The following is a 26,819-nucleotide window of genomic DNA, read 5'->3' as shown; positions in this document are numbered from 1 at the left end:
TGGCAAGGTATGGCACTTGTCATACGATTGGCTTCATATCCAAAAATGAAATATTCATAAACTCTGCTCACCTGAGAAATTTGTTTTCTCAAAAACATCTTGGGATATAGCGCATGCCTTCCCTATCACAGAGGAAAGTAACCTACATATACAGATGTGAGCAGCACATACAGACATCCACGCCGGCACGTGCCGTCACAGAGAGCAGAAGGGATGCACCTGGAAACCTGGAGTCAAAATTCTGGTACTCTGTGGATGAATGGAAATGCCTCCCAAGGAAAAAAAAAAAGGATGTGTTTTGAGGGGAAATAGTGAATATTAACTTGCTAGTGGGAAAGCTATATGCTGTCTGGATCGGCTAATGTTAATCAGTCAGTTAGGTGAAGCAGCAGCCCGGCCGCACAGCAGTTGGCAGCATGATGAAGAGGCAGGAAGACAGATAAGGTCTGCAGTGCAGTTTGACTCAGGTTTGAGCTCTTATTTTTCTTATGATGGTGTATTCTGTTTACCATAAGTTGCAGGTAAATTATTGTGGTCCCCTAATCAGTGTTTTGACACATTTGTATTTGCATTCTGTATTTGTGGTTCTGTGTGTGCAGAGCAGGACCAGCCACAGAAGTAGCCTACTGAAGCAGATGTAATGACTCCATAACATGAGAATGATGACTCCTCCTCGGCAGAAGTCACCAAAACTCACTGCGGAACAACTCATTTGGAAAACTCCAAATGAGTTCTCGCTCTGAACATTAGATCGGGCATGTGCACTTACCCGACGTGCATGAACATGTAGCTGAAGAAGCGCCACACTTGGGCGCGGTGGCCGGGGTGGTAGACCAGGGGGCTCTTCATGAAGTCAGGCTGGTACGTCTGCAGAACCCACTTGTTCAGCATGATGCCATAGCACATGAACACAATGATCTGTGGTGAGAGAGAGAGGCGACAAAACTGGAGCCGGTTCTTGCTGACATCACCGTTAACATGCCTCGTCTGCAGATTGCTGCGACAAAAGTGACGAGATTGCTCCCGCTGAAACAAAAACTGATGTGGTTTATGAAAGCCACGTCGTGTTTTCTTTCTCCATATGCCTTAGTTGATAACTACTGGATTGGTGGAGACAATTACTGCGTGCAGAAAAAGACACATCTGGTCCAATTCCATTAGCTTATTTTCATAGATAAATGAATCATTGTCTCTGTGAATTAAAATGAACGTGAACAGTCATTATTATATGCACATTGTCATTACAGAGCGTTCAGTGCCATTGGGAGGCATTTTAAGAGCACTTGGCTTTCTTCAGAATTATGATGAATACAGAGGAAATGATGAAGCTTTGTTGAGCAGCAGTAGGTTATATTCACTCCCTAATCCCAAACCATTCAACTCCAGCCCACAAGTGCTTAGTGGTTTTCTTTTCCACAAATGAACATAATTGGTCAATTAATGCCACTGTGGTGGCCAGAGTGCTCACTGACCTGGTTTTCAAGTTTCACATAAGTAGCTGGAAAAAAAAAATCCCTACATGCAAGCCGACTGAAAGTTTGTAGGAATGGCAGTAAATGCTGCCACTAAGCCGCTGACTCCCAAATAGGTTACCAGCTCATATCAAGCTCTGCTACAGGCGCAAGATCAAAGGCCAAAAATCTTTTCAGACGGAGCCAGCAGAATTGTCTAAAGCGGTGGTTTTCAAGCTGGAGTCCTGGGACCTACAGAGGTCTTTGAGTGCATTATGGGGGTCCCTGGCAAAAAGAATAGATTAATTTGATTAACTGGTAACACTTTACAATAAGAGTACAACAATTAACGGTAGTTAATGCCGTAATAAACATTAAGTAACAGTTAACTAACTGTTAACTAATGTGTCTAAGAATCATGTACTAATGCTGTTCATGCTACGGTATTAATTTATATGTTATTTAAGGGTTATTGTAGATATTATTAACATTAGTAAATGCCATAATAATCATTAATTAACAGTTAATTAACCATTACGGCATTAAGTAACGTTAACTAACGTTAATTGCTGTACTGTTATTGTAAAGTGTTACCGATTAACTTTTATGACTTTTCTATAGGTTGTTTTGATTGTAATTTATAGTATCCAGGTTGATCATAGTTTGGCTATATTGACTTTTGTTATCTCCAAACTGAAACTACATCCCTTCGGTCTCACCTGGACGATGGTGATGATGGCCATGAAGACAGGCGGGGGACACAAGCGGTTCTGGTGGAAGTACCAGCGCCGGTCTGTCTCGCAGGGCAGGATCTCATAGGCCACGTAGCGCACAAAGCGTTTGTACACACCCAGCCCCGTCTCGTCCAGCAGGATCTCCCTCTGCAGCGTGCGGCGGCCATTGGCGATGGCCCGTCGGAAACTGCTGGAGCGCTTGCTGCTCATCTGAGGAGAGGAAACAGTAGATCCTTGAGATGACTGCTGAATGCTGCTGCTTTGAATCAGCCCACGTGACCCTCTTTCGCTAAACAATGATAGCAATTGTTTTTCTGAGGTATGCAAAATCAGCCTGTATACAAAATCAGACGTACAAGACTTTCAAACCACTAAAGCACCTAGCCCAGCTCCTATTTTCAAGAGAGGAAAGGCGAAATATGCATCACCTCAAGTGCTCTGTTTTCAGTGTGGGGAACATTTCAGCACTTCCTTGATAGATGCATGCTGTTCCTCTGTTCAATCAAAACACCAGAGCTTAGAGTTTATTCAATTACATCAAAATGATAAAACCGAAAGAAAAGAGAAAAATTAACAGATTGCAGAGGCGAGATAAATTAAAATAGACCAAATGCAGGAAATGAAATCAAATGGAAAGTGTGTGTTGTAATGAGTTTGCAGGCGTGGGTGTGTCTGTTACTGAGGGAAACCATCCATCAGTTTGGCTCATCAGACAGGCCTTAACTATATTTGAAACTGTTGACAGATGTAGATTCATTATAAATTTGGATGTGACAATCCCATAATCGAGATCCTGCATGTCTAATGAAATTAGTCTGAAATCTGAGAGGCTGCAGGTTATTGGTGTCTGGTGTTGTCTGTATGAACTTGTACGCTCAATTTAAAATACACTTCACAGGGCAAGAGGAGGTATTGTCGCTGATGTATCTATTACTAACCAAAAAATACATGTTTGGTATGTATTTATATTGAAGATGGACAGAATATTTATTTGACAACAGAAACATGCCTGATAAACCAAATCACTGATTTTGTTCATGATACCAAGACACATTTTCATATTGTTTCAGAGAAGATAAATTTGATTTTTTAAGCTCATAGACTGATCATGAATGTGGCTCCTTCTATTATCTTTTCCCTTGGAAAAAAAACGGCCAGTTGTTTGCAGTATTTTTTGCACCATGAAGTTTGCTAAGATCTTGTTTCCAGTCATTTTCAGAGCGTATCTGTCAACGGCTTGAGGACACACCTTATTTACCAAAGATGAACAAATCTCATCATGGCCTGCTGCTGAAATTTCTCATCTTAGCAATTATGTCCATGACTTTCTGCTCAGTAAGTGGATCAAACCTCAGTAAAGAAGGATGACTTCTTTTCATATAATCTGAGGGAGAGTCATCAGTGTGACTAATCATCCTAGACGGGGATGAGCCAACATTCATAAAGTACTGAGTTCACAAGCGATACCATGACGGTTTATATAACTTCTACTTTTCGAAATACATGCTGAGGCGAAAGGTTGATGATACCCTTTTCTTGTTTTAAGAGTGGATTGATGACTTTTAATCAATCTGAGACTTCAATGAACTTTTTAATGAAGTATCTCTTTTAACGGGAGTGGATTTTAATGCATTACCTGTATAGTTTTACTTGCAATCACCATAAACCAGGGTCTCAGGTATCCATTAATTGCTTTTTGCAGTTATTGACTAAGATGAATGATTTGAGAATAGCAGAACCAAATGAAGCTGGAAAAGATTTATATGGTAATTCTACATCACTGAAATGTTTCATGTGAGATGATCAATGACACTCTTGAAACAATTCAGTCAGTCTCTTCTTCAACACTTTGCACTTCTCTACATTCCCACATTGGCAATCTCTACATTCCCATCTGTCTGACACAGAAATAACCAAGGAAGGAAAACAGCTGAAATGTAGAGATTGCCAGTCTTGACAACATTATGCAAACATTTGGCAAAAATATTGCCTCTAAAAATAGCCACTGAAGACATTATGTGATTACTAAACGGTTGATTTCACAAAATCTGCTATGAGTCTTACGTTTTCAATAGACCATTGCTAAAACACAGCCAAAACCAAACATACATTACTTTCTTTTTTCCATAGGCAAGAGTGCCATTAAAATAATTAACACCGGAGTAAAGTGATGAGAGCAGTTCATAGTCACTTTTTTTGCCATCAAAGGGAGAGAATGGGAAAATATCAAGAGTGTGATAAGTGTCTGTAACTACATTTCCAGCCAACCACCAACCTTCCTGCAAAAAAGACTCCAGCACCAATTAATGACTTCCTGCAGTAATGAGCAGTGCAGACTTTACACTCCTCAGTTGAGCTATTTTCTGATAGAACTGCAGCTGCATATTCACGATTGATTAGGAAATTGTGAGATGTAAAGGATGCTCCTGATTTCAGCAAGACTGTAAATGCTGAGGTTAAAGCGGCGGTGGACAGTAACAAAGTACATATATTTGAGTTGTGTACTTAGATACAATTTTCCAGTATCTGTACTTTATTTGAGATTTTTTTGGGGAACTTATGCGTTTTGCTCCACTACATTTCAAAGGCAAATACTTTTGACTCACCTACATTTCTGGTTGCTGTTACTTCTTTTCTAAAATGCGACTGGCCACACGCTGTGCTCCTCACAAGAGAAAAACCAATCACAGTTCCTGCTCTCAACTGGGTTTGATTTGGGTTTAAAAGTGGAAATATGTCATCCAGCTCTGTGAGACAAGTGCAAGCAAGACATCGGCTTTCAAAGTAAAATGCATCCATTCCATGTTGTTAGCAAATCGCAAACGACGTGGCGGTGGTTAAGTACAGCATTCGAGTAGCAAAATGGCTCTACACGCAGGTCAGTGCATTCATTAGGTGGTTTCCTTGAGTTACCAGGTTCTATAAAATGCATTGTGAAAATAATACAGCAATATGTTGATATATTAAAAAAGAAAATGTACTTTTGATTTGAATACTTGAGTATTTTTGCTTTCTTAGATTTTTTTGGGCCTTTCTGCTTTATTTGATAGTTACAGAAGACAGAGACAGGAGAGGTAGGAGAGAGAGAGAGAGGGGACAACATGCAGGCCTTTCTGCTTTATGACTCAACCTTGATAAATGGTACGTGCTCTACCAGGTGAGCCACCAGGACACCCCTACTTGAGTATTTTTAAAATTAAGTAATCCAGTACTTTGACTCATGTAAAAATCTGACTGAGCAGCTTTCACTTGTAGTGGAGTAATATCTGATCAGAGTATCTACACTTTGACTTAAGTATTTAGGGTTTACTGCAGCTCAGTTGTCTAAATAAAAAAGTTATTGAAGCATTTTTGCCTCTAAAGAGCAAATCATTGTTGAGAGGAATTATTCCATGGAGTGTGTGTGTGTGTGTGTGTGTGTGTGTGTGTGTGTGTGTGGCGGGCGGCTGGGGGACGCTGGGGGAAATGGGTGGCAGCCTCATGTTATCACAGACTCCAGATATGCTTAGTGAGCAGAAGCACTGCAGCAGCCTGCAGGCCGGCGTGACCCACTATGTGAAACGCAACTGATACTTTCTTTAATAGAAGCTCAGGATGAAAAGTACCCTGATGCCACTATTTTGACAGCTGTGGCAAAGAGCTGTCACGATAACAACACAGAGAATTCATGCATCAGAGTTAGCACCAAAAATACTTATGTTTGACCAGCTAACCGCAACAGGGATCCTTCACAGTCAATATCTGCATTTGCTTTACAGACTGCGAGGAAAAACGCCTCAGAGGTAAAGATTCACTCACTGACTGATTTACAAAGGCAATGCCAAGTGCCAGATGTCTCCAGTGTGGCTAAAACAATGCAGCTCCCACTCGGACAAATGGCTGACTAAGCAATTATCTGTGCGTCAAACCAGGTCCTATGATGTGATGTGACACTAGATAAAAATGGGTTTCCAAGAAAAAAGTGGGGTAAGGTGAGGGGAAGAGGACAGCAGCTGCACTGCAGGAGACTTTCTGCATGGATCTGTCCTAATCCCAGATGTTACACAGGGAGTACGGCAGCTCCACTTTTACTGTAAAATAACTGCAGGACAGGCAGGCTAGTCCACACAGGCATCATTTAACTTCAACTCTGCCAGTCCCATTGGTGGGTTTGTCATTACCAATGCATGCTACACAGCTGAGCTTTGATCAAATCCACAGAACCCACACCCTTTATTTTAAATTCTAATAGAGATCCCAATATTTCCAAGGATACAACGTGTCTTGCTGAATTACAGGGAAATATGTATAAAATAGTGCACAAGACATCTAAATATTTGAATATTGACTATTTCCTTAATATAAATGTGATGTAGCTTGAATGAAATATTGCAACCACCAGATACAGAATATATGATTATGTCATGCAATATGGAAAAAAGCCTTTTTTCCTCTAACTTTGAAACTACTGAAGGGGAAATTTAAGGGAAAGAGTTCAAGAGGTTAAAGCACATGAGCTGCGGTTCATTAGCGAGGTGCTGCTGTGTGCAGACTCACTACATGTGGATACTGCACGGTTACGGTTAGAGAAAGTATAGGTCAATCTGAATTAAAGCTAATGAACAAAACAAACTGGGAGTCAAAGGATATCAGCAAATAATGGAGAATGACTGTGAACAAATTGGTGCATGAATGGAGGGGCTGTTTTTTTTTTTTTTTTTTTTAGAAACCCCTCTAGAAATAGTCAGAGTTAGCAGAGCAAGATGCACTAACTACCATAACTAGGGGTAATTATGATCCTGGTGGTTAAACAATGAGGGTGTGAGGGCCTGTGGCACAGCGATAACCAGAGCGAAGTTGAGTTGGGCTGCTAGCTCTCCCATGGATGGAAGGATGCATATTTAGTATGGAAATCAGGCCTAGAAAATGCAATTATACTATTCTTGAGGCTGGGAAGGAAAGCAGAAGGAGAGGAGAGGAGGGACATTAGAAGGGAGAGAGGGGAAATTAAGGAGGCAAAATGAGATGCCTGAATGCACTCACTTCACAGTTCTGGAGGCCACCAATGGACTGCGAAGGGGAGACATCACCCTCCTCTTTTTGAACATCTTCATCACAGTATGCTGCTGAATTGACTATGAAAAGGAGGAAGTGTGTGTGTGTGTGTGTGTATGTGTGTGTGGAAAGGAGAGGTGCAAGAGAGTGGATAAGAGGCGTAAACAAAAACCTGCTTTTTTTCTTCCTCCGTGGGCTTTCTTCTCAAAATGATGACTGTGTGTCTGAATTTGTTTTGTGTATGCTTGCTCACTGGAAACACCTGCCGCCTCTCCACCTTGCATTGTATTCCCTCTCCAAGAGCCGCGTCTCCTGTACGCTCCCCAGAGACGCCGTTAGACACAGCTGTCACTCCGCTTTGCCTCGCCTGACACGCGGGACTACCGCCTCTAAAGTGAGCATTAGCGGCCTTTGAAGTGGGGACAGGAGTGAGAGGGAAGGCAGACAATAAGGCACACATAAGCAGCCAGACTTGAGAAAACATGCTGAGATGAGCTGTGAAGCAGTGTGCACTAAAAAATCACATCGCATCACAGTAACACGTCGAGGGGAAAACCTCTGACTTGGGCATCGGTAACTGTGGAAGTCCCCTGACGAGGCAACGTCTGCCAGGGAATAATTGATGCTGAGGCTAAGAGCACAAAGAGCTAAAGATAGTATTTCCCTTTAGGGACGGATGAACGGGCCAAACTGACAGCAGTGTGTGTGTCTGTCAGTGTGGGAATGTGCGTATGTGTGTGTGCGCCTGCAACAGCAAGGGTCCACACTCCTCATCTTGGAAGCTGCATGTAGCCTTACTGTACATGCTGCTCTCAGCTCTAGTCAATGTCCTTGATGGCTTAATTAGCCATACCACATGGTCAATACCTTACAGCTCAATACTAATTAGTAATAACAATTAAAAAATGTGGTTCAAAGGCATCGGGGGTACACAGACCTCACCTTGGTTTATTATGAATTATTCTCATTTTGCTCGGATGCTCAACAAGTTTATTAAGTCCTTCAGTGTTTGAAAGGCGACCATCGCTCATTCACTCCCTCTGACCCCCCTGATAACACACACACATGTGCACACACACAAACACAACACTGCGGCCATCAATTCAGCGGCCTTGTCATTTATTCATGATGATTAGAGGTCTAACATTTCATTCCTGGCATCGATGTATTGATTACAAATTCTGATGACCCACCAGCATCAACCTGCTGAAGGAAATAAACAGAGCGAATCGCTCTGACTTTGGCCTGAGTCGATACGAAACGCTTGGAATTGATTCTAACATTGATGATCTAACCAAATATGATTTGCAACATTTTTTGTCAATAATTTGTTTTTCAAAGTAAATAGTGTTAAAGTAATTTAGTTGTCTGATTTCTTTTACACAATTCATAAGAAAAAGGATTCCTGCACGTGTTAATGTAATAATGGAGTTGGGTTAAAAAATACTGACTTGAATCACTAAACTGAATCATGATTTACAAACTGGAATCAAACTGAATCATTCCAAAAAAAGACAAGTAAACATGTTAGCTATTTCTGCCGTGGCCCATGACCAAGCTTCCCACCAAAGCTGGGCTGAAATCTGAACAATGCCACTGCATGATGCACACAGTTTTATAGCCCCAGCCCCATTAAAAAAGTTATTTTTAAACTAAATCACCAACTACTTAACTGTAAATCGAGTTGAATCTCTGGTCCTTTAATAGTGATAAATTATTTGTTTATAGTTACTTGAGGATTAAGGGTGCAATGTGACAATTAGGTAAGCTTGGTGAGTCACGACCACTTTATTAACAGTATCGCTACACCATTTACTACTTACTTTGTGAGTCATTCAAAAGAGCAAAGTCTCTCTCTCTCTCTCTCTCTCTCTCTCACACACACACACACACACTCTCTTACAACAGGATCCAAATCACTGCGGATCTCAGCCTTGCGTTTGCTGATTCTACCCTGACCCAGATTCTCAGGTTCTTTTCTGCCCAAATCCTTTTAAAATGAGAGTCCACCTCGATCCCTCAGCAGTCCATGGCCACAACCCTCCTTCATGGTTTAATCATCAGGGTACTAAAACTTGAAAAACCTTCACTCCAGGACACTTAAGCAAAGTGCACCACTTTTAGCTGGCATCTAAAACGGAAATGCTTTGAATGGATGCAGTGTGTGTGTATGTGTGTGTGTGTGTGTGTGTGTGTGTGTGCGTATGCAACAGAATTTGTATGCGTGATGTGAGCTTGATAGGTAGCATCTGCATCCTTGGAGACACTTGCAACCTTTAACACACCACTAAATATCACAAAGTCCCGGGCAGTGGATGCATAATACACTCATGACCACAGGTGTGCTTCTGTCCTTTGACTGGGGCCTTTAATCCCAGTTAATTTCTGCTGTCTGTAAATGTCAAGCCTCTTTCCTGAAAAAGCAATTTTGCCTCAAATGTGTCAAAAGTCTATGTTTTAAGCAGAAAATGGAAAATATTCAAGCTGTCCTGTGTAAATCCAAAGAACAAATGTCAATGCAATGCTTGGGGCAGAAGGATAAAAAATGAGCGAAGCAACACTTAATCTCCGCCAAATGGAACAAAGAGAATACCCGCCATAATGCATAAAATACACCCCCCATATGATTAAAACATGGCAGCCATCTTGGATCTCTGACAATCATTAGCCAAATTGCCACCCGAAGGAAAACAATGACACACTTCTTCAGTTACACCGTCGGAACATGATAACATCGGAGCGCTTTGCAGAAATCGATACGTGCATTTACACACATTTGAACCCACCGACTCTTTAGGTGGAGACATGGCCTGGTTTCACCCTCGGCTCGCAGATACACACCAGTCTGTCACACACAGTGTATCGTGCTCCCCAAAGTCCCCATCGTGTGTGAACTTTACACATTGGCAGTCAGCCCCCTGCACTGAGACAACGTGTGTGTGTAATTGAGTGGAAATGTGTCACTGGATGTAAAGCATGAGCTGCTTGGCTACTCTCTCCACTGTGGGTTAGCTGTACGATATGGACCTATACTCCTTGTTGAGTGTATGAATCAGTGTGTGTGTGAGTGTGTGAGAGTGTGCACTTCCCCAGGAGAGGCTTTAGCGAAGCGTTACTTATTCACCCCTCAGGCTGAGCTGATGGAAGTTCTCTGGCTAGGATGAGCCTGCATGAATAACATGAGCGATGTCAAACACATGAACGCCCACTCAGGTCGAAAGAGGCATCATGGACCGACGGCTCCAAAAAGCTCACTGCAAGAATGAAGAGAAAAACAAACCAGAGAAATCTTGTGCACACCAATTAAAGACAGAAATGAGTTGAAATCACAACGGCCTGGGGGCTGAAAAGGCTGCACAGGGCATCAACCTATACTGTGCGAACACAGACACACACACACACACTCTCTGCAACTTGAATTCTACACACTAGTGTATCCCCAGCTTCAAGGGTGCTCCATTCTCAAAGCCAGACCCCAAATCATGACAGACGACAAACTGTAGACACTCGCTGTAATTTAATGGCAGCTCTGCTCTTTCCAAGTCAAAATACCACCATCATCTGTCACAAACTGACAATGAAGTCTTATCTATCAGTCTGCCTGAGAGGGAGAGAGAGAGAGAGAGGGAAAGAGATGAATGAGGGAAGAGGTGGAAGAGGAAAAGGAAACAGGAGTGAGAGGAGCAGGGCAGTGGCGGATGGAAAGATGGGTTGGATAAAGAGCAGGAAATAGGAAAATAATGTGAGCAAGAGAGAGTGAAAAGAGGGATTAGAGGAAGAGAGCGGTACTGTATTGATATCCACAACAGACAAATCCAATACCAACCCTGCTGGTCCCATTACAGATACATGCTGCGTGGCCGAGGCTGTTCAAACCTACAAACCTTTTAAATTATAGTGGAGACCCAAAGGTTTTCAAAGATACCAAATATGTCCTGCTGACTTACAGGGAAATGTGTATAAAATGATGCACAAAACACTGAGACATTTTCTATTTGATGTAACGGTGCAGTCATAAAACAATGGCACCTCGTGTTGGAGTATTTCCCTCAATGTAAGTGTGACGCAGCTTCAGCGAAGCGTTGCAGCCGGCAGATACACGATATGTATGTGGCACTGCTGCACATGGGGAAAATGTTTTCTCTAACTTTGAAGCTACTTAAGCATAAATTTAAGGGAAAAATCAGAGTTCATGGGGTTAATATCTCTACCTAGAATATATTGCACTCAAACATAACAGTGCTGTCTCTGCCGTGCGCCAAAAATGCAAGGTATGTTTTGAGAGTGAGCAACAAAATATCGCAATAGTTTCTGACAGAACAGAGGCACACATTGACCAAGATTTGAAAATCTGGATACTGGGAGATGTGAATTCAATTAATATGGAGAGGTAAAAGGATAGGCTGTAAAAGGCACTTAGTTTTCTCGGCGAGTACTGAGAATACAAAAAACTGTATTCTTATGAGGTGGATATCTGTAAACTCGCCATCACAGAGACAACTGGTAAACAAATCCTTTCCAGAAAAGAAACAAAAACAAAAAGAGAATCTTTGACCAAATCCACGGTCCCTTCCTAGATGTTTCATCATCTGTGCACACTATGGAACGATTTCAGTGTACTTTTTTTCTGGATAATATATGACTATATATGCCTTTAGTTATTTATTGAGTGTCCTTACATCATTTTTTCAGCTCTATTAACAACTGTGGATAATTTACATATTCTTATGGAGAAAGGGGGAAGGGAAAGTTTTGTTTTTTAAATTATTTCTTCTTTTCTATTTCATGAATGTGCAAAAATACAAAAAGTAAAGGAAAATGCAACTCTCTAAGTGAACTTTGCATCACATTTCTAATAAAAAAAAAATCCTGAAAATGACAAAGAGGGATCCACAAAAGAAATAAAAGTGAGAAAAAGAAAAGTGAGAGAGTTGGAGACAGAAAGGGGAGGATAGGGAGAGGAAGGCCTGGGGGACCTGGTGATGACCTGGTTAAAAATGTCACGCTACATGCGGCATGCTCCCTGTGGCAGCCCGGAGCAGACCTGCTCTCGCACCAGATCGCGCATCACATGCTCTGTGACAGGAGCCCAGATTCACATGAACATCTGAATATCATCTAAATTAGTCAGCAAATTTGTACCGGCAGCGCTCATGTGTATGAATGAGAGTCTGTCTGTGTTTTCATGCACATTGGGAATGTGAGTGTGAGTGTGTGAGCGCGTGTGAGAGACAGTGAGAGTGAGAGTGTGAGTTAGAGCGAGAGCAAGAGAAAGAGAGAGAGGTTTGTGGAAGGTGTCTGCAATAGTCTTTGATCAAAGAGTGCCTGCATATATTTAGAACATGCAAATTGTATGCGTGCATAGAAGGAGGAGTGAATAAGTGTGTGCATGTGAGAATGCACTCACGCTCATGTGTCAGACAAATCTTTAAAATCAGACTTGGGGGTCAATATCTCTGCGAGGTTGGGCGTTCTCAAATTGCCTCAGATTACTGCCTGCTACTACCAATGCTGGGCTAATCGAAGGCAATTTTCATTTGGCTGATGGGCAATGTTGAAAGTGTCTCCCTGATGCCGTCGGAGCAGAAGCAGGTTTTTTCTCCCACCTAACATGTGCTCACGAGGAGCTCGCGATGAGAGTGGAGGAAATGAGATCTGAGGGTTCAAGGAAGGGGAGGTTCAAAATAAGCAGGGTGATATTACTTGGCTTGAGAAAAGGGAGGGGTGAAGATGTGGACGCATGAAAATGAGATGGTTTGGGAAAAAAAATACCACTTCAAGGATGGTGGAGCTCCCAGAAAAAAAAAAAAAAGAGGGTTGATGTAAAAGAGTTGCCGCTCTGTGGGAGCAGCACATCGGTCATTGCTTTCCCCTCAGTGGCAGAGACCTCACAATTTTGGACCTTCTCCAAATTGAGCGGCCTTCATTACAAACCATGGCTGGGATAAAACACAGAGATAGAGACAGAGAAAGGGAAAGAGAGAGAGAGAGAGAGAGAGAGAGAGAAAGAGAAGAAATGAGCTTAAGGAAGTGAAAATATGCCAGGAATTGCATTGCGTTGAATTAATCACGGTGCTTACGCCCGTATGCTGCTAGGAGCGGAGGCAGGCGCTTGAGTGCGGGCTTGGGGAGAATCAGCCTTTCTCATATTAAGGCTCGACATGAATTTCTAATAGGGACACAATTGTGAACGCAGATAGGTGAAGAAGCAGTGAATGAATAAAAATGAAGGACCTGACCTCACCTTCAAAGCACAAGCAGAGGACCAACCCGAGCCGGATGTTACCTTTAAACCTGGGCTGCCGGTGTGTCCAGAAACAGGTGTGATAATCTAAATCCTCCAACACTGTGCCCCCGTCAGCTTGGTGTGTATGGTGTAAATGTACAAATGTTTTGTAAGTGTGTGGATTTATCAGCACATTTAATTGGAAAGATTGATCCTTCTTCTGCCTGACTAAAGACTTCAATTGTCCGGTCAATTTAGCCGTCGTGAAGCTTGTTGGCTCCGGTTGCAACAGACAGAATCAATTCTCTAACCTTTCACAAATCAGACAAAGTTGTGCATGTGTGTAAAATTATGCCTGCACCTCCAGACACGAAATGCCTTGCGTAACTGTCCATGCATATGTTTGCATGTGCGTGTGTGTGTGTGTCTGCTCCAGGCAATTTCCACTCACCAGCTCGATGAGCTCTTGGTAGCACACCTGTCCCTCCTCATTGCTCTGGACCAGGGCGAACAGCATGTCCAGTTTGGATGGGTCCAGCTGCAGCTCATGGTGCTCCACCAGGCTGGTGAAGTTCTCCACTGCGATGAAACCGGTGTTCTCTGGGTCCAGCTGAAAAACAACAATCCAGTTCAGTCTCAGATCAGTGGGATAAGAGCAGCATTGCTGATAAAACCAGTCCTGATAATGTTGTTTCTCCATTGCATCCTTAAACACATTGTTGCACAAACCTTGTATTCTTGAAGCGCATACAGAACAATAGGCTGCACTGCAGTGATGAGGAATGGTGTCAATGTGTCCCGGAGGGAAATGCGACAGTAATCAACTAGGTTCATAGACAGATGAGAAGTCAACTGGAGACACAATAGATACACTTAAAGACAATGCAGAGCTACGGAGCTGGCAGCAAGAGCTCAGTCAATGACACCGGGATTAATTAAGCAATGTTGCCACCATGATGCTGATGAAAGAATTAGACCTGCCTCAAGAAACAGCCTCGTTAAAGGAGCAGGACTGACTGCCGAAGAAACAGCAGGGTGATTGTTATTGTTGGAGCTGAGAGAAAACGGGCTGACATGCTGTTCGAGTATACGGTGACCTGCGGTTTCCCTGCTGGCAGTTGGAAGACAAGAAATGTTTTGTTTGAATGATGGAGTTGTTGCATTTTATGTATGCATGATAATGCTTTGGTGTGACTCCACTCGCCACCTATGGGGTTTCTCCACAAAGTTTTTGGTGGTTTAGTTTGTGGAGTCACAGAGAAATTTGAAAAACCTCTGATGAAGGCCATTTTCCATGAAAGTTTGAGTGCTTTTGATTTGTAGGGGGGAAAAAAACAACTAAACAAAACAGAGCTCAACAGTAAATTAGGTTGATTTGTCAGCCCTCGTTTCTAAGTGGATGCTTCATTTGACTGTGAGAGTCCCTCCCCGGCCACATTTGCAGCTCCCAATCAGTGTGGTTTTCATTAATCACCACTCACACACTGAGACCCACAGCCCCATGGGTTATTACTGCTGATGCCTGCATGCCACTGCTGCTCCTCGTAATTGATTTAAGCGGGGGAGTGTCATAAAAGTGCCTGAGTGTAGCGTCTAAAATAGTGCCCACTTAAAATGGCCTGTAAAATATAGGGTGTGTATCTATGTGTGGTTTATGTTATGTGTGTTTTCTGTTGGGGGGGGGGCTGTATCGCATACTTATTTCATTTTCATCGCTTACTTTTTCCCCCTAAATGCGTGTCTATAGCTTTTCAATGGAGCGTTAATTTCTCATGCCAGCTCTCTTTAGTGCATCTGACTGTGTTTATGAGAGTGTGCCTAAGGACAATCTTGAGCAGTACAAAGAGACCACATGGGAAGAGCCCTTGCCGCCTCTCCTTTTACTGTTTCCTGAATGCTAACACAGCCTCATTAAGCTTCGGATAGTAAACCAACAACCTCTTCTCGCCCAGGGGGGAGAGTGGGCTTTCAGATGTTGCATCAGTCTGGAGTCAGTCGAGACGGATCATCTCTGCCCATGTCATGAGTCCGCGAGATGAATCCGTTTTAGGCCGTTACAGTCTGGACTCGATCTGTTCTGACGCGGTGAGACAAAGGCGTCGCGCCGGCTGCATGGGGAGAGTGGCATTAAACTCTGCCATGCAGCGTCAGTCTGTACAGCAGGAAGCTCAAAGCTTAAAGCTCCACCACTCAACTGGGGAACAAGGAAGATCAATCAGACAATCCGTCGGTGTGAGAGTGCCTCCATGTGCATGAATGTGTCTCTGTTTTTGAGGGTGTTTATGTGAGCTTTGCCCCCCTCTCCTATATGGTTTACATGTGTTCAACTGAACAGAAGGAGCCCATTAATTCCATTTAATGCACTTCTCTCCCTCCTGTGATCACTTATTATCTGTTTATTAACCTGGCACAATGTACTGGAGGGAAGTAATGTATTAGCTCTGATGATGCTCCAGTCAAGTTGAATGTATGCCTTCCCAATGCTGGTACATGTGGTGAAGGACTTTCCTCACTTTTGCTATTTTTACTTCAGTGTAACAAGCTTCTCAGCACTGCGAAAAGTTGCTGATAGCCAAGGTTGCACAAACACGATTATGATATATATATATATATATATATGTGTGTGTGTGTGTGTATATATATATATATATATATATATATATATATATATATATATATATATATATATGTATATCATTGCTGTCTCATGGGCACTCCCTGGTTTTGGGGAGGCAAACATTTTGCATCATGTTGTGTCGATTTCTGAGGTGTTCACATGTCATGTGTAAAATCCTGTATGGTCAGGCCACAGTGCTTATACTCTCTCTCATAAGACACTGGCACATAACCAATTTGGTCCATCCCACCCTCTTGGTCACTCTCCCTCACACACCACATACACATGCTATAATCCATGCTGAACGTCGAGCCCCCAGCTGGCTCGGCCTGGCAGCCGACAACCTCAGAGCAGCTTCCTGAACTGCATCTAAAAACCACATGCATGTTTGAAAATGAACCAAGAAGGCAAAGAAAATGGGCCCAGCTCTATTTTTAGATAATCCCCTTAACTGTGTGTTCCATGGACGTTTTTTTAAAACACGGCCCATTCTCCCCTTGAGGCGCACAGAGTGAGGGGTGCTGATATGGCCAATGTTTGCCGAGGATGTGTAGGGCACCAGGATAATATGAGGGGAACAGAAGGGGAGGCACAAAAAAAGATAGCAGAGTAGCAAGAGATTGAAAATGGGAGAGGAGGGGAGGGGGGCATGAAAGAAACGAAGAATGATGAAATTGGAGGAACGGTGGAAGGAGGAGAAGGTACATGAAAAGAGAGGTGAGAAGAGCAGAGCGAGTCTGTAAACCGGAGAGGAGATAGACATGAAACAGAGACGCGCGGCGAATAAAAATGCCCGCCACTGTCTGCCATTCTGTATGTTGGCCTAGCCCAGCAGTCTGGCAGTCTTCTCTATTCTATCAGAGGGCTGTGACACACTCCAGTGCTCTGCATCCACTTGCCACCGAGGGGAGATAGATCAGATTCTAATGTGCTCCTGGCTCAGCCCGGGCTGACAGGGGGAACACAGAGCCACACTGGGGACGTCTGATTACTGTCAGCCTCCATATGTCAGCACATCACTACACATACAGCCGACCCAGACATCGCACATACACTCCAGAGCGCCGCGTGGTAGCTATGTGGCTGTGCGCATTTACGCAGACCCGGTTGTTGACACTGAGCTGTCACGCGGTGCCGAAAGCATCCCCTTCTATGTCTGACCTTATTCAGAAACAACATTACACAGGGGAGGCTGTATGCTGGGAAAACAAGGAGGTGGAGGATTGGTCCTTGTATCCAATTAGGATTATCAATTAGCGGGATGAGGTACAGTGAAATGAATGAATGTTGGCAAGGGGGGCCTGTTTGCGCTTTGGCAGGCTGGTGACGTTCATGGGAGAGCGAGAGAGAGATGGAGATGGAAAGAGAGAAAAGGGGGTGAAGGAGAAGGAGGGGACATCACTGAAAGCGGAGCAGTTATTGAAGCGATCCAACACTGGTGAGGACGACACTTTGACAAGCTGCACACGTTGCCATAGTTACCAGCTGCCTGTGTGTCATCGCTTTCTCGCATTTCCCCCCCCTTTTTTTTTTTTTTTTTGTCCGAGGTATTGGTGTTTGAGAGGAAGAGGAAAGAGACCCAAAACGGGGGAGGGATGAGCAGAGGAGACAGGGGAAGGGAGGATATCGTCTAGATGGATGGCAGGAGGATAGACCAATGAAAAAACAATGAGGTGGTAATAAAAAGATGAAGGCAGGGCTTAGCTGTGGGAGGAGGAGGTGGGTCAGGGACAGCGGGGCTAAGATTATGGATGGAAGGTGTCTGCGTTAAAGGAGAGGAAGTGGCTGAGGATCAAGTGGGAGGAAATACGGGATAAAACGGCGCAGAAGAAGACGAGGAGGAAGAGGAGTGAAATGCTGACCGCGGGGGAATGATCTCGGCGTTAACCCCTAGGACCTCTATTACCATCAATACGGTGCGCTGCCACTCCGAGTGACCCCAGCGCAGGACTGACTTAACTTATCAGTTTCCTGCACATACCTCAGCCACGACACAAGTACCTCCAGTCCTGTACATGCAGCTAATGCTAAAACATGGACTAAGAGGCCTTCTATATGGAGCATTAGCACAGCAGTGCACGAGCACCGGTGCTGCACCAGGCTAACATCTCAGTGGCACAGTTCAAACCCAACGGCACAGAGTCAACATTATAAACTACTTTAGTGTCCGTGAGCATGACTGTCGAATCCGAAAAGGGCTGTGCAGCTGCAGAGGGCAATGGCATTTACAGGGCAGAGTATTATTTGCATGGCATCGGATATAACCCATTTGAATCATCGCTGCTGCCCTCGGGACGCACTGCTGTTCGCCAACAACTGGGCCACTGACTGTGTAATTATCACATTGCGTGTTCTGCCCTACTGTTACTGTCATTACACTTCAACTTCACCACTGTGGCACCGCAACGAGACGGCCGCGAAAGCCAGACCCCTCTCTCCTCCAGCACAGGTGGAGAATTACTGGAGAGAGCCATCCGAGGAATTTTCCTTGATGCAAATCGTCATCTTACTACATTTCCTGGTGTTTAAACATAGTGCAAACAGCCAGAGGCATTTCCCAAATGCAGCTCAATTCAAACTGGCATCAGACAACGATGAAACGGGAAGGTGCATGGGAGCCTTATCCTCTCCGCTTGACATAAATATGTCAGAATAGCATTCAGATTCCCCCCTGCTCTTATGGGAGAGATATAAATAAGCTAGATAAGAACTGAATGACATGGGGGAGATATTCACGTTCGACTAATGATAGCTTGCCTCAGTGATGGAGTGTTGCCCACCGTTGAGTTTCCTTATCAGTGACACTGCTATAGAAAGACAACTAGACAAAGTGTGTGTTTGTGTGTGTGTGAGTTCTAATCACGAGTCTATGTGTGTGCCCGAACAGGCCAGAAATAGCTTGGGCTCAGCATTGTTACCTCCTGCAGACAAGGACTAATAAACTCTCTCATGTAGCCACTGTTGCTTTCTTTAATTCTTTCTTTCTGTCTCCCCTCTCTCTCTCTCTCTTCCTGCAGCATTTCCATGTGGTTCAGTGGGAGGGGGCTGCATCAATATCCCTCTTCCTCTAGACCAGCAGTGCTCATCTGAGTCAAGGATGCCCAGCTGTTTTTGGCAGAAGACACCATACTGAGACTGGAAAACCCCCGCAACCCTAAAATGTAAGTGCAGGAAAATATGCCTTTTGCATTTATATTTACAGCATGACTAAAGGCGAAATTAAATCCTGAGGGAGACAGAAAGCACACTGCTGTTCAGTGCTGGTCGCTGGGGGTGTGGTAACCTCAATGTTAAAGAAGTGGAAGGTCACTCATTCAAATCCCCAGACAAGCTGTAACAATTTGAGCCGTAAATGAGTAATACTACTCCCTCCCAAAACAATGACCTCCTCAGTGGCCAGCAGGATACTGTGGCAGCACCAGGCAGCCTCCAGTGGGTGTAACTATATAAATCTGAAGCAGGCCAGAGCTGAAAAAGGAAATGTGCTTTGAAAACTCTTTTCCCGAATACAGGTGAGGGGAAAAAAGCCTGTCTAAAAGCTGTTGGTAGTTTTCACTTCAAGTAAACAATCATTCGTTCAACAACCATTCTCATTCTGGTTTAAGTGGGTAAACAACTTTCAAATCAAAGGCATTGCGTCCTGTGGTCTGTTCAGCTAAAAAGACCCACCCACCATCCTCCCATGGGTCTCTTGACTTGTCCATACAAATGTGAGTGCAACTTGTTCATGGCCCTGATGATTTCTACAAGCCGCCTCAATAGCTTAATTGGATATTACCTCTGAGAGCTCCATATTTCTTCGACTACTTGTTTTTCGCCTTCACTCAGCGTGGTTCCTTGTGGCAACATATTCTGCAGCAGAGGCAGGAGTGGAAGCCCAAAAACTCACTCCATCTGGTAAACGTCCGAGGAAAAAGGGGAGCTTCGTCAAAGCTAAATCCATACAAACAGTGTCTTCTGGAACATGCCGATGCACACAGAGCAAACCCAACAATCACTAAAACAAGCAGCCATTTACAGTTAGGAAATATCGGCTTCATCTGCAGCCCAAGGTCTTCCTACACTGAAAATGGATATCGACATAAATGAGACGGACTCTTAGAATTCATTAAAAATGTATCTAGGAGGGGAATGTAGGTGTTGTTAGCGTTTCACTATTTCAGAGCAACAGTGTGCAATCACCTGAGCACTTTCACTTTCACTGAGGCGCTCATACAGTAAATGAGTCACCCAGCTTGGCTGCAGCCTGGGAGGTTTTATAGACCACCACTGTGACCACGGTACTCCTTCTCACACACACTGAAATTTCACTCACTCCACACAGGCGTCCCTCCACTTCATATAACAAAAACACCCACACATATACATACATTCATAAAAATTCTTCTGTGCACATGCTCAAGCACGTGCACACATGAAAACACACGCACATATTACACACACACACGCCTTCCCTAGGCTCTTAAGTCTGTTGATCAATGTGTTGCTGATGGGCCACTCGTGACCCCGACACCCTGCAGCAGACAATCGATTTCTCCCTCTTGGACAGAATGATTGCCTAACCTATCTTACAATCAGCCCAAACCCCTGTGGACTAGTCCATCATCGAAAACAGGAGATAGATTAGACAGCTGAGAATTAAATGCCAAACATGAAATAAGACTGCAAATATATATGCAGGCAAACACATACACACACACTCACACATACGTTCACCAGCACAATCACGCAATCGTGCCCGTCCTAAGGGAGCTTCAGCTGAAGACATCTTTTTGGGGGGGTAGAATATGCCTTCAAATCTAGGATGGGCATGTTAATTTTGGACACAGCAGACCAAAGCTAAATTCAGACACATCCAATTGGACTATAAATATATCTCTTTGGCTACTGGATTCTTTGAAACCAGATGTGAAAAGGCGCATTTTTTCACTGGCCTAAGTATGGCCATCAACACGGTGTTTGTCCCAGGCAATAATATTCAACGTCAGAGCCAATAAAGAGGAACAAGTTCAAAGCCATATAAAAGCTGCCTTTCAAGGGGAGAGCCAAGACCAGGACTTGGCTGCCTTGTTGCCAAACGAGGAGCAGGACAATCTTGCTATGTCTGACTCCTGTAACCCAAAGTCCACAAGGCTGGGACAGCAGTCTGGAAAGCAGAGTGAATACAAGTGAAATGATAAAAAAAAAAAAAAAAAAAAAAAAAGCACAGAGACACAGATACAACCCCTTGAGTGCACACACACAGATGCACGCACAAGTGATCAGTGCCAAATCATGCAACAGCTATGTGACTGCTACTTACTAGTTGACCGTTACCTTGCAGCCTTTTCACGTCACAAAAATAAATACACTGATGCATCCTTTCATCCATTTATCCACACACCCCTCTTCCCTCCCCTCCCTCAATCCCTTCAGGTAAACGATGAGACGATGACACCCCCCCCAACCCCCCCCCCCTCCTGTCGCTCATGAGCTGACCTCACATTCTCTGGGCCCACATGGCTCCATGATGCTTGCAGTCATCATGTCGTCCTACAATCTCATTTTGCCAGTGCAAACAGCCCCTGCCATCAATCCTAACACCAGCTCTAACCCCAGCCTCCTGTCTCAGTCTCTGGATAGACGGAGAGGTGGCCAGGAGACTGTAACCATAGAAACCTCTGCCGCCGCTCGCTTGTTTGCTTACCTGCTCTTGTATGAGCTGAAACAGGGAGCTTCTATCCATATACTGGCCAGGGAGTTGAGAGGAGCCGCCGAGGACAAGGGCATAGGGAGGAGCAAGAGAGGGGTGGTGGTGTTGGTGAGGATGGAATGGGGTGGGAGGGACTCGAGTGAGGTAGTAGCTGGTGCCTAAATTGTAGCGTCAGGCCCCTTCGTAGCTGCTACGTCCCCCTTTGCCTTGATGGAGATGGAGAAAGCCCGGTGAGCCTGTTTCCTGGTGGTCCCTGTTTTTCTTTAGCTGGTGTTGTTGCTGGAGTAATCGGTGCTGTGGAGTCTGCGGTGATGAGTGCGCACTGTGTGCAGGCAGGCCGTGACTCTGCTCTGTGCCAGTGCAGCGTGGCGCGGTGGTAAACCCAGCTTCAGCAGACGGCAGGCAGGCAGATCCAGCAGCTCTCATTCACTCTCCTCCTCCTCCTCCTCTCGCTCTCCTCTATTCCACTGCACTGACTGCTACCTCTCTCTCTCTCTGTCTCTCTCTCTCTCTCACTCTCTCTCTCTCTTTTTCCTCTCCTCACACACACTGCACTGCCTGCATACCAATGAGGCAGGGGAGGGAGGTGGCCTTTCTCTACCAATCGGAGTCGTGGAAGGAGTGGCCAGTAGCTGCAGCTCCTCTCCTCACTGCAAGTAAGGTGTCTCAGGGAGGGAGCAGGGGATGGGCTCCACTGCGGCTGTGCACTTACTACTGGCATAGACCCCCCCCCTCCACCCCCCCGCACACGTCTGATCTGTTACTCACAGGCACATACACGCACAATTGCACACATTGTAAACATTACACAAGCTACGAATATAAGGCATAGGATGAAATTGTAATCATGTAATTACTGTGCTACTTATCAAGGGTTAACTAACAAAAAAAAAGACAAATGGGTTATAACGCAAAATACAGCCAACAGATAATGCAATAATGGCACTAATTATATCAATACTACTGGCACCCTGACACTGACACCCCTAGAAAGACAGACTGTTCATAAACCCTTGATATTTCCATGCTAATTATATTCACAAGCACATTAGCACGTTGTACGCACCACTGCACAATCAGGCACACTCCCACCCCCACCACACATGCACAAACGTAACACTGAATTAGACTGTTTGGACGGCTCACTGAGCCTCCAGTGGCTCAAATGAATGCCACCGCAGTAACACATGGCCAGAGCCCTCCTGTGTTCAATAGTTCATTATAAGTAATAACAGAACAAAGGCCCTTTTATGATAATCTGATGCATAATGAAGAGACTGCCATACGGGAACTGCAACACAAGTGTCAGACCATGCATTTGATGAATTGGAGGTTGTTACCATGCATGTAGGTGGCAGGCAGAAGCCGTGCTTTATTAGACTGAAAACTCGATACAAGTATCGATACATCTATCCTGCAGGTGGGGGATAAGGTGCTGGTGCGCAGTGTGAGACTTTGTGGTAAACGTAAGCTCGAGGACAAGTGGGAGTGTGATGTGTACATCGTTGTCAAACGTGCTGGAGATCTTTTAGTATATACTTTATTTGTTTCTGCGCAACTCTGCAGTGACCGCTCCTATTAAGGGCAATGGTTAAAAGAAGTGGGGGAGGAGGTGTTAACTCATAAAAATAAGTTGAGGCAGGGATGCTCGTCCACTGCATTGTTCCTTAGGAGATTTGCTCCCAATTCTCCGTGCCAACAGTGTTCGTCAACTGCACCACATACGTGGACTTTCCTTTTCTTAAATACTGTACATGCAGGCCTGCAAAACCTCCTCAGTATGAGTTTTTTTTTAAAATGTCCAGGCCTCCTCATTATAGCAATGTATCTCCTGTTTGATTGGCTCGATTTAACGGTACTATGTATAGCCAGTGAAGGGTAATTGGCGGATTATGTCCTGATGTATTGAGACTATGTCATCTTGAACATGACAGCAGTACCCTCCTGTCACCTATTACCACAGCCAAGCAAACCCTAAATAACGACCTTCACATTTTGTGAAAAACAAAGGTTTATCTCTCCTGGGTGGCATGACTGAAGCCACTGCACTGTAATCTTTATTCAAATCATAATCAATGTCAGCAATTAATCTGTTTCCACTACCTTTCGGTAGTGAGCATGAATAGATCTAAGCTAATGGAACCACTCCAAGGTCACTGCTAAAGGATTTTCAATAAGTGAACCAGATTGAAAGCACAGGAAAATAATAGCCAAACTGAGATCAGAGTCAACTGTTGCCTTGGTAACCTCAAAGAGCTCCCGTCAAATAATGATAGACAAGGACCGTGAACTTAAAAATCCAAGGCAGTGGAGAAAAAGCACAAACTCCTGAGGATCAAACGCCCTGCACTGCGGCTGTACTCCTACAAAAGGCCAACATAGCATTGTGACCATATGTTCATTAAAAAACTGAACAGAAGGGCAAAACACAGTGCAGCCTAAGAATAACTGTATGGGCCGTATGGATGATTTCAAAACAGTTGTTGTTCAGGGATGCTCTGTACACAAAACACAAATACTGCATACACTAACTTTGTTCTAGTTCTAACAGACTGAAAACTAAAGTCAAATACTATTAAACATGTAACTATCATTAAATTTAAATGTAAAAGTAACCTTGATGGAGCAAAAAAAAGGCACCAGAGGCAGGTAAACATCAGTCCCAAATATGGCAGCCAACCTAATATCACTACTTTGATTAGACCACCACCATGTGATGTTTTGCAGACACTGACACAGCGAGGTAAGCCTCAAGTGAAACGCTGTCTTTGCTGTGTGAAGCATCCCTGACTGAACGGCCTCTCTCGAGCTTGACTAAAGCCCTCCATATTCGACTCACCCCGGGTGGATAGATGCAGACGGCGAGATGAAACACAAACAGCCTGTTCCTCTTTAACAAGGCCCGAGAGCATCAGACAAAGCACCGGTCCGGCCTCTGTGTGAGACAGGGGAGAGAATAACGAGGCCTTTCAGGGAGACAGGAGCGTGCATTAATTAGACCACCAGTCTGCATGCTTGTTCCGTGGCTTAATGACCTCCAGGTCCATAAGGCAGGTGCATATTTATTGGTGTCCGCGTGTGAGTAGTTGTGTTTTTTTTCCATGAAATGAATGGGTTTGGGAGTAGTAAAAGCATTGCTTCAAGTGGGTCGTAATTCAGTGTATGTCTTCATTACACTTTAGCATGAAGAAGATGTATGTTGGTGTATATATACACACCAAGTTCCTAATGTGCAGAATGTATGTGTGTGAGTGTGCATCAGTATGACTACATGGATTTGTGTAAATGCATCATAAGTTCCACTGACTTTATAGTCATAGATCCATACAAAGCATATGTAACATGTTTGTGTGCCCTTTGGTAGCTTTTTATTCATTTGACTAATATGCCAGCTCGTGACTCAGTCCTCCTCCTCACTGTGAGGGGCAGAAGGTTACAAGCTGTCCAGCAGAAACCACCTCACACACACTTAAAGCTGGGCAGCACACTGGCCTTTAGCACTACGGCCTCACTGCGAGAAAGACGCAGGTTTGATTCCCCGCTCTAGCTCTTTGTGTTGGGTTTGTATACGCTCCCTGTTTTACAGTTCTTTGCATATTTCAAATGCAAGGAAAGAGAAAAAACATGCACTGGCTGCTGAATAAAATGTTCTCAAAGTAGGTTTCTCTGCAGTGTCAATTTCAATGAATGCAATCCAAAAAATGAAAAGAAAGAGAGAATATCTAGATTGATTTAATTTATGCTTTTCAAGAGAGAGCATCCAGTGTGACAGACACAAGAATGACAAGCTTTGACAAAGGCTTCATCAGGGTCATTGGCTACACCTGTTGGTGACTCCCTTTTGCTGGGGATTAAATGCAACTTTCACATGTACGAGTGGAGCTGTCCAATCAGAGCACGACCTCAGATTTTATTCCTCCTGCCCTCTGATTAAGTCTTCAACGGCGCCTGTTATCCACAGCAGCTGATTTTGTGCTGTTCTTGGATATAAAACCACAATTTTAGCAAGAATTACCATACGAATTTAATCTATTAGATGGAGTTGTGCCCACTTTAAACAGCACTGGCACTAGCCAGCATCTGTACTTCTACAAGCCTCCAAAGTGGAAGTTTTTAGCAAACTGAGCTCTACAGCAATGTTTGCTATGAAAAAATGAACATAGCTAGAGCTAGTAAGACCCATAGCTCTTTAAGGTCCAACAAGCTGCACACCTGGTTGATTTTACCAGTCATGATAATATTTTTTAACCTACAAGGGGAACTAAAGCCCACCTAACCGTGCAGGAATGTGCAGAAAATGCAGCTCCTAAAACTAAAATTTTTAATTATTTTTAAAATTTTTATAATTATTATTATTTTTACAGTTATTGACGTTTTGGTAACTCCCAAATCTTGATGGATGACAAAGATAGTGCTCAAGTCTAATCCCAAATAAGAAAATCTGTGTTCTTAACTGGCTTCACTAGCCCTTTAAATAAAGTTAGGCCGATTATATAACAAACCTAACCTGGTGACCAATGACCTGACAAAGCCTTTAGCTGAAACGCAGTCCTTCTTGTGTTTGCCAAGCTGAATGCTCTTTACTGAAAACTACAAAAACAAACAAAACAAACGCGCAGATTCACTTTTTGATTTTTTTGGACTCCTGCAGTTCAAAGACACGTAAGCCTGAGGTGGACAGGCGCCCTATCCAGGCTGCCGCCCTGACTTCTAACTTCAGATGAATGCTGGAATAGGCTCCAGCCTCCAACGGCTCTGAAAAATTCAGCAGTTAGAAAAAATTAATGAATAAAACTTTATAGCATTAAAAATTTGGATGGTTTGGCTGAGGGAGAGGAGCGAGACACAGGGAGACTGGGGGGCAGACGGGGTGAATACTACACGGAGCAGCGAGTGTAATTACTATCACAATACCTGACTGCCAGACTGTCAGTTCAAGAAATGATAGTGGTGGTAAAGATTAATTTCAGACTGTGTAATACAACTAACAGCCAAAAGCCTGGCTATCACTGTGCTAGATGCTAACAATTCAGCATCACTCTTGTCTTCAATGCTACCTGTTAAT

General features: G+C 43.9%; 1 protein-coding gene across 2 annotated transcripts in view; it reads right to left on the bottom strand.

Annotated features, from left to right (window-relative positions):
* Positions 1-26,819, bottom strand: part of rhbdl1 (rhomboid, veinlet-like 1 (Drosophila)) — a 62,994-nt gene that overhangs the window by 24,526 nt on the left and 11,649 nt on the right. Inside the window, exons 1-4 of one of the 2 annotated variants that reach the window (XM_030077524.1) lie at positions 24,594-24,679; positions 13,897-14,055; positions 2,171-2,395; positions 770-918 (exon numbers count right to left, since the gene is read on the bottom strand). In XM_030077524.1, the coding sequence (XP_029933384.1) occupies positions 770-918; positions 2,171-2,395; positions 13,897-13,962 (440 nt within the window). In that variant the 5' untranslated portion in view covers positions 13,963-14,055; positions 24,594-24,679. Of the gene's footprint in view, positions 1-769; positions 919-2,170; positions 2,396-13,896; positions 14,056-24,593; positions 24,680-26,819 lie in introns of those variants that run through there. The other variant, XM_030077525.1, reaches the window with a different exon arrangement.

This window comes from Myripristis murdjan, chromosome 19, assembly GCF_902150065.1.
Source record: "Myripristis murdjan chromosome 19, fMyrMur1.1, whole genome shotgun sequence".
Classification (NCBI taxonomy): Eukaryota; Metazoa; Chordata; class Actinopteri; order Holocentriformes; family Holocentridae; genus Myripristis; species Myripristis murdjan.
This window is presented reverse-complemented; position numbering and strand designations above follow the sequence as displayed.